This window comes from Odocoileus virginianus, chromosome 9, assembly GCF_023699985.2.
Source record: "Odocoileus virginianus isolate 20LAN1187 ecotype Illinois chromosome 9, Ovbor_1.2, whole genome shotgun sequence".
Classification (NCBI taxonomy): Eukaryota; Metazoa; Chordata; class Mammalia; order Artiodactyla; family Cervidae; genus Odocoileus; species Odocoileus virginianus.
This window is the reverse complement of record NC_069682.1, coordinates 35,254,328-35,262,685: the sequence shown is the minus strand read 5'-3', so window position 1 is coordinate 35,262,685 and position 8,358 is coordinate 35,254,328. Positions and strand designations below refer to the sequence as shown.

The 8,358-nt window shown below is 48.7% G+C and overlaps 1 protein-coding gene across 1 annotated transcript; it reads right to left on the bottom strand.

The window, feature by feature from the left end:
* Window positions 1-130: 130 nt before the first annotated feature.
* On the bottom strand, window positions 131-3,855 carry PET117 (PET117 cytochrome c oxidase chaperone). The gene is made up of 2 exons (XM_020878872.2): window positions 3,663-3,855; window positions 131-280 (listed from the first exon to the last, which is right to left on the bottom strand). Exons 1-2 carry the CDS (start codon window positions 3,756-3,758, stop codon window positions 131-133), a joined length of 246 nt encoding a protein of 81 aa, XP_020734531.1. The 5' UTR covers window positions 3,759-3,855.
* Window positions 3,856-8,358: the final 4,503 nt, after the last annotated feature.

Sequence of the window (8,358 nt, the reverse complement as noted above, 5' to 3'; positions counted from 1 at the left end):
TATGAGCCATTGTCCTTTTTCTGACCAAGTTTAAAAGGTCAGTGAGCAAAAAAGCTTTCACTAAGCTGTTATCCATCAACACACACATTGAATGCTGTCTTTTTCATCAATACTTCACACACACTTCAAGTCACGTTTCTTGAGATCCCTTTGCCAACACCATTTTCTCTCTTTCTGCTTCAAGCTGCTCAGTCAGAAGAATCTGTTCTCCCAAAAGACGAATATTTTCTTTTTTCCGATTTTGCCTTTCAATGTCTCTGATCACTCCATCACGAAGCCTCTAAAAATGTAAGAAAGAGATTTCAGTAAAACTGGAACAGGCAGTTCCCATCCTTGCATCATTCAAATCTAAAACACTGTTTAGATATACTTAAAACTTTTAGATTGCAACTACCCAATTACTATTTTAATTTACTGTATAAACGTAATAAAGAAACCATAAAATTAACTTGGTAGAGTGCCATAGTATTATTACAGACTTCTTATCATCTTTTAGGAAATTCCACATTGTTTGATACAAATATGGTAAATAACAATTAAAAATTAAAAACTGGGGCTTCTGTTGGTGGTCCAGTGAGTAAGAATCCTCCTGCCAATGCAGGGGACACAGATTTGATCCCTGCTTCTGCTGGGAAGAGTCCCCGTGCTTCAGGGCAACACTAAGTCTGTGTACCACTATTGAGCAGATAAGCCTCAACGCCCTGGAGTCTGTACTCCACCGCAGTGAAAAGCCTGAGCACTGCAACCTGCAATGAAGAGTAGCCTCCATGCCCTGAAATCAGAGGAAGCCCGAGCACAGCAGCAATGACCCAGCACAGCCAAACTTAAATCTCCTTTAAAAAAAAAAAAGCTGCCACTGTGCTGAATTTTAGTTTAGTTGATATATGATACTTCAAAATTTGAGAGCAATGGAAAAAATAAATAAAACAAAAAAGTGAAAAACAAACAAAAAACAGAAGAGAAAAAAAGAAAGAGAGCTAAATAAAAATGTGAGGAGGGAATTCCCTGGTGGTCCAGTGGTTAAGAATCTGCGCTTCCACTAGTTGGGGAACAAAGACCCTGCAGAGGCTACCTATGTCCCCCGCCCCCTCAAAAAAAACCTTGATGAGAGTTACAGTAACTGTGAACTACATTCCTGTTAGCAACTGTCTTAGCTGAATAATAAATAGCATAGAAAAAAGTACTAAAATTTGAACAAAGTGTAAGGATGCGAGAAAGTAAAGAACCTGACTTGTTCTATTATGTAAAGAGAATAAGTAAAAATTACACAGAATTACCACCAACTACCTAATGGGCAGAGAAGGGGAAAAAAAGAAAGCCATCACCAGAGGAAAAACAAAGGCCCAGCAATGGCAGTTACTTTCACAAACACTAACGACAGAAGATTCCAGCCAGAATATGAATGTGGCATCTAAGATGACTTGCTAAAGCATCAATCCAGTCATTACTAATAACTAACATTTTATAGTTTACAGGTCATAAAATACTCTGATAACAGTGGCCTGTGAGGCAGAATAACGGGAGCAGGGCATAGGACCTGGGTATGTTTTTTTGTTTTTGTTTTTTTAATTTTAAACCAGACCTCTTTCAAATAAACTACCAGAGAAGTATCTCCATCTGCAAGGCCAGCCTGCAATTCATCAACAAGCACCAAGTTACAGATCTGCTTGTCTTTGGTTTTTCAATTTACTATTATGTCTACCTTAACAACTCACCAAATACCATGGTGCTGGCCCTCCTCCAGACCTGGAGCCTTAGTTCCCATTATCAGGGAGCTGGGAAATTTAAGAGTCCTGGGACTGATAACACAACTGAAACCCATTTGTCTTGAACCCCGCGCTCAGGGCCAGATCTCCAGACAGAATCGGAAGCTCTCATTCTACTCTTCCCTCCCCAGCTCTTGTCCTATGTGCCTTCCGGCAGGACACATTTACACACCCCACCCAACTCCTGAAGCCCACACCTTCCACACCTACTCTGAGGTCCTCCCTTCCTTTCTCAGACTTTGGCACGTGGCTTGGGTTCTTGTTCTCCATCCATCATTTGCTAGTTCCCCCCCAAGTTTCAAGATCTGTGCCAACTGCCTGGCATACCCTTCCTGGGAATTCCGGTTGACAACTGTGCTGACCACCCAGACCTCTTCATTACCATAACTTACAGCTGGAAGTTGGCTCCTGGTGCAGTTCTTACTCCTCGGGTAGTACTGCCAGTTTTGCTGGCTTCCTGTGAGGATGAATGCTCCCTACAGCGCCTGGTATGTGGTATAGTCAGGAAACAATGAGGGACCACGCCAACCACTGGTTTATTTCTCGCTTCCCTGAACCTTCCAACACACCCAACTATGTCAAATTACATGTCCTGCTTCCCAGGAAGTAAGCCACATGAATGACTGGAGGTACAACAAACACAGTTATTCTGGTCAACCTTCACCTCTAACTTCCAAATAGCTAAATCTTCCACTTTTCACATTCTAACATCGGTTCTCAACCCTGGCTGCATGTTAGAACCCCTGAATCGCTTTTAAAACATACTTCAGCGGGATCCACACCCACAAGATTCTGACTTGACAGGTGTGGAGCAAGACCCCGGCGGTTTCACGGTATTAAAACAACAACAACAACAAAGTTCCCAGGAACATTGGCACGTGTAGCTGGAGATCAGAACCAAGCTTGCGCCCAGCCTTACTGTATACTCGGAAAAACCCCTGCTCCCTGACCTCAGAGCTACATTCAATACAGCATCCTCTACCCCCTTGTCGAATTTCCTCCCATCACCACCTTTTCCTTCTTAGAGAAGGAAGCCTCCTGCCTATGTTCAGAAAGCTACCCCCTTAGCTGTCTTAGTTGCTCAGTCGTGCAGGACTCTCTCTGCGACCCCATGGACTGTAGCTCCCCAGGCTCCTCTGTCCATGGAAATTCTCCAGGCCAGAATACCGGAGTGAGTTGCCATGCCCTCCTCCAGGGGATGTTCCCCACCCAGGGATGGAAACCAGGTCTCCCGCATTGCAGGCACATTCTTTACCCTCTGAGCCACCAGGGAAGTCCCTTAGAGCCCTATTTTAAGCCCAAATCTCTCATCTCCTCGGTGTCCTGTCATCGTTAACCATTCCATTCTCTCCGCTAAATCCCTATACCACCGTCGGCTTCGTCTCCTGATTTCCTCCAGAGCGTGAAACAGGACAGAGGCCTCGCCGGCAGCATCTCCGCATCACCAGCACACGCACCGACCTCCCCCTACCCCCCGCTGCCTGCGCCCACACCGGGCGACTCGGGCTCCGCCGCCCCCCGCCCCTCCCGGCGCTCGACCCTCAGGCCCACGACCAATTGCGCTTCCTCTTCTTTCTTTCCTACGAGCTCGGGGCCAAGGCTTGCGCCCGGGAGTCACACTGACCGATTGGGAAAAAGAAGACGCGGGAGCTTACACAGCGCGAACTGTCCGCCTCCCGCGCTCCGACCCCAGCGAGCCGGGGGCCGGGCTGCGGGGTGTCTCTGAGCCCAGTGTACCCGGGGACTACCCCCTCACCCCCAGGACCGTTCCTCCCAAGGGCGGGGGGGGGGGGAGGGAGGGGTCCCCGGCCCCGGAGGAGGGAGGAAAGGTGAGGAAATGAGGCGCCACACGGAGCTAGGCCCCAGACCCGAACCGCGCGGGCCCGGGACACCGACCTGCCGGTCCTGGCGCTGCTTCAGATGCACGCCCGCCACGGTGGCAGCCGTCAGCAGCACCGAGAGGCCCAACACCACCTTTGAGCGCCTCGACATCCCCCGCGCCTGCCTGCCTGCCGCGGCCTCGGCTCGCAGCGCCTGAGACCCGGGGCCGCCGCAGCCGAGTGCGCGTCGCCGCCCGGGGCGGGGCCAGGCGCGATGCCTCGAGCGCAGAGCCCGGCCGCTGCAAGGCACGGGGAGTCGAGCGCCGAGCGCCTCCCTTACTCCGCCAGAGAGCGTGACTTCTGGCGGGGCCTGGGGAGGACCCGAGTGACCAGATCGTCTCCTTGCCCTGCGGGCTGGAAAGGGGCCACTTCCAAGAGCCCCCGCCCAGAGTTGGCCCCGGCATCACTACCCGGGACAGGGTTTGGAGGCCTGAGCCCCTTCCTCTCATCCGCCGTCCTCTGCGGCGGGAGTGTCGGGAGGCGGGATTCCTTCCCAGCTTGAGTACCTTGTGGACCCTCCGCCGCGCGCGTCCCGTTAGAGCGCGGGGCGCTGCCACGCCACCATCCCAAAACGCAGCACTCGTTGCCCCTTGGCGGGGGAGGGCACCAGGAGAGGGAGTTTTTCTGGTGAGACGTGGCAGACGTCCACCTGCTTCCACCTTGACGCGGTGGGAGGGCGAGGCAGGGTCTGGTTTTTCTTGACGTCGTCGTCGGTAAACCTTCTGGCTGCAGAGCCAGCTCTTCAGGCAGCGGTACCTCTCCTGCTGGTACGAAAGACGCTGTCTTCTTGTCTCCAGGTAACCCTTGGGACATCCCATCTACACCAGTTTCGGCGTTCAGGTGCCCGCGTTACTCAGTTCAGTTCAGTTGCTGACTCTTTGCGATCCCATGGACTACAGCACGCCAGGCTTCCCTGTCCACCAACTCCCGGAGTTTACTCAAACTCATGTCCATTGCGGAGAAGACAATGGCAGAGAAGACAACGGCAACCCACTCCAGAGAAGACAATGGCAGCCTACTCCAGAGAAGCTTGGTAGGCTGCAGTCCATGGGGTCGCTAAGAGTCGGACACGACTGAGCGACTTCACTTTCACTTTTCACTTTCATTCACTGGAGAAGGAAATGGCAACCCACTCCAGTGTTCTTGCCTGGAGAATCCCAGGGACGGGGGAGCCTGGTGGGCTGCCATCTAGGGGGTCGCACAGAGTCGGACATGACTGAAGTGACTTAGCAGCAGCAGCAGTATGTCCATTGAGTCGGTGATGCCGTCCAACCATCTCATCCTCTGTCGTCCCCTTCTCCTCCCGCCTTCAATCTTTCCCAGCATTAGGGTATTTTCCAATGAGTCAGTTCTTCACATCAGGTGGCCAGAGTATTGGAGTTTGAACTTTAGTATCAGTCCTTCCAATGAATATTCAGAGTCTGGTTTTTCTTGATGTGGTCGGAAAACCTTCTGGCTGCAGGGCAAGCTCTCCAGGCAGCAGTTCCTCTCCTGCTGTTATGAAAGACACTGCCACTTTGTCTCCAGGTAACCCTTGAGACATCCTGTCTACACCGGTTTCCACGTTCAGGTGCCCGCGTTACTAGGGTCAGAAATATGGAGTGAAGTGGAGAACTGAGAAGCTCACCGAAGAAGATACTATGCCCAGCTCACACAGACAATGGGCTTTCCAAGGAAGAGAGAGGTATTATGATCAAGAAACGGTTAGATGGCATCACAGACCCAATGGACGTGAGTTTGAGCAAACTTCAGGAGATAGTGAAGGACAGAGAAGTCTGGCATACTACCGTCTATGGAATCGCAAAGAGTCGGAGGCAACTTAGCGACTGAACACAATATTTTTTCCGACTGGAATTCCCAAAGGACAGATTTCCTCCTGTGCAAACAACTGTGGACACTGTTGATTTGGGCTGAGTCTCACCCTGGGGTTTCTTCCATCTTGATCTCTGTAGTGCTCTGCTATTCCAGGGTCTGTTGTGCAGAGTGTCAATTGCTTAAAGTGAATGCTGCTCTCCAGAAATGTAATGAGATAAAAATAACTTTTAAAGTGAAAATACCCTTTTCAAATATTTCGTCTGCAGCATTTTTCTCTGCAGAGGAGGAAGTACCGTTGAGTTGGAGAATAAGGTCCCTGTGCTGACCTTGGAATTAGAAGCAGTTTAATTCAGGGCATATTTGGCTGTTTCTCTAAAGAAAAAAAAAGGCATATTAGACTACTCTTTACTTGCTGTAGACTCCAGATATTTTCTCCCTCTTAGTCAGTGAGCCTTCAGTAAAGCTGCATGTTTTAGAATGTATGTCAGAGTGAGATGGTCTCTCATTCTACCATGACTGATTTTTCAGCTTGTCTTTTTGAAATGGATTGTTATTCTGCTTTTCAAAAGTCCCTCATAGGGACTCACTGGCTGTTCAGGAGTTAGGACTCTGTGCTTTCACTTCCATGTCCCAGTTCCTTAAGATCCCTCAAGCCTTAAGGTGTGGCCTCCCCCTCACAAAATATACCTTATGAGTTAACAGTGTCAAATTCAGAAATGGATTATCTGTTTGTTTATATGTTTATTTATCTGCAACTAAGACCCAACATAGCCAAATAAGTAAATAAAAATACTAAAAAAAAAATCATCCTCTTTTTAAAAAAGAGGGGATATATTTTAAGGTATGCTAATTATGGAAGGAAAGTTATGACCAACCTAGACAGCATATTAAAAAGCAGAGACATTAAAAAAAAAAAAAGCAGAGACATTACTTTGTCAACAAAGGTCCGTCTAGTCAAGGCTATGGTTTTTCCGGTGGTCATGTATAGATGTGAGAGTTGGACTATAAAGAACGCTGAGCACTGAAGAATTGATGCTTTTGAACTGTGGTGTTGCAGAAGACTCTTGAGAGTCCCTTGGACTGCAAGGAGATCCAACCAGTCCATCCTAAAGGAGATCAGTCCTGGGTGTTCATTGGAAGGACTCATGTTGAAGCCGAGACTCCAATACTTTGGCCACCTGATGCGAAGAGCTGACTCATTGGAAAAAAGACCCTGATGCTGGGAAAGATTGAGGGCAGGAGGAGAAGGGGATGACAGAGGATGACATGGTTGGATGGCATCACTGACTCAATGGACATGAGTTTGAGTGGACTCCGGGAGTTGGTGATGGACAGGGAGGCCTGGCGTGCTGCGGTTCATGTGGTCTCAAAGAGCCAGACACGACTGAGTGACTGAACTGAACTGAATTATGACTTCAATAAAGTTATTAAAAGAAGGCAAAAAAAATAAAGCTGTTTGTATGTATCAATTCATTTCATCTGCACAATAGGTGCTGTATTTTTTTTAATAGGTGCTATTATTATGCCCATTTTACAAAGGAGGAAGGTAACTTGCCCGGAGTCTACAGCCTGAAAGTTACAGAGCAACATAATTGGTTTTTAGTTTTGTTTTCAAAAGACATAAAAGATTAAACTCACCTGGTTTAAAAGTGAATTCACTTGGTTTAACGGAGAACTTTTACGTTGAGGCAGTCAACAAGGAAAATGTGTATACGTAGACTTTCAATTCTGTATTTCAGGTACTTACAGAATGGGAGGAGTGGAAAGAAAGGGAGGCAGTTAAGGTTAGACACACAGGTGGGAGGAGAGAAAGAAACAAGAGAACAGGAAAGCAACAGACTCCCCGTAGGTTCTGAGGTCAGAGCATTGGCCTCTCAGGATGTTCATTTGGCCTCTGACAGCTACACCCTGTTCACATGGGCCTCGAGTTCAGTTTTCAAGTATCCCATTCCTCCCTTTGTGGGAGCCTTGCTGCCCTCTGGTAGGATGTTGTTCTCAGAAAGTGGCCTCAGTGAGTGAAGCTCTACGGCAAAGGGCTTCTGGCTTCACTGGGGACAGTACCTAACCTCCGGGGGCCTCAGTTTCCCCCTCTGTACTGTGAGGACAGTGATGTGTCTGCTGCCCCCGGGCTTGCTGATTGAAATGACGAATTAACAGCATGACTGCACCAAGTCAGGTATGTGGCAGTAATGCATGTCATGCTCTGGCCAGTAAGTCTTCAGGGATCCCCTAGGAGTGGCTAGATGGGGACCCCCTCAGCCCTGAAGGGAGGGGGAATCCTTGTCTTCACAGCCTTGGGAGAAGTCTGTTCATTTGCAGCTCAGAGGGCCTTTCAGCAACATCCCAGCTGGAGGCAGCGCAAGCGTTCTCACCACATTTGCCCCAACCGTGATTCAAAATTCTTGGTGTGGCTGGCTGAGTTCCTTTAGATTCAAAATCCAGTCACGTTGTCAGAGAAAAATGTCAACCTTACCGGTTGTTAATGGAAGAAAAGAGCTGTTAGATCCTTTAAAGACAGGCAATTTCGACTGCCGTAAATTTATGAATCATTGTGAAAAAAATAATGGCTTTAACTGACAATACCACACGTTAGCAAAGACGTAGAACAGTTGGAACGCGCTGTGCTCTGGGTGGGAGTGTCTCTTGCAACCACTTCAGCTGAATCTACTGGAGCTGAACCAGTTTGAATCCTGTTACCCAGAACCTTCAACCCCAGGTGGAGGCCCCACAGAACTGCATACGTGTGTGCACCCAAAACAAGTGCAAATGTTATCTGTGTGTATCCCACTTGCAGAAGTCTGCAGGTGCTCACCTTACTGGGGGTGGGGGCAGTGTGGGAGAGTATTTCCTGAAAAAACAGAGTGTGAGTGGGTCTTCTGGGACTCTGATGTCATCCT

What these genes read in the sequence shown, in the direction of transcription:
- PET117 (XM_020878872.2), bottom strand. Translation starts at nt 3,758, where the DNA reads ATGTCGAGGCGCTCAAAGGTGGTGTTGGGCCTCTCGGTGCTGCTGACG. An exon ending in AGCAGCGCCAGGACCGGCAG is followed by an intron (nt 281 to 3,662) that starts GTCGGTGTCCCG and finishes TTACATTTTTAG; the next exon opens with AGGCTTCGTGATGGAGTGAT.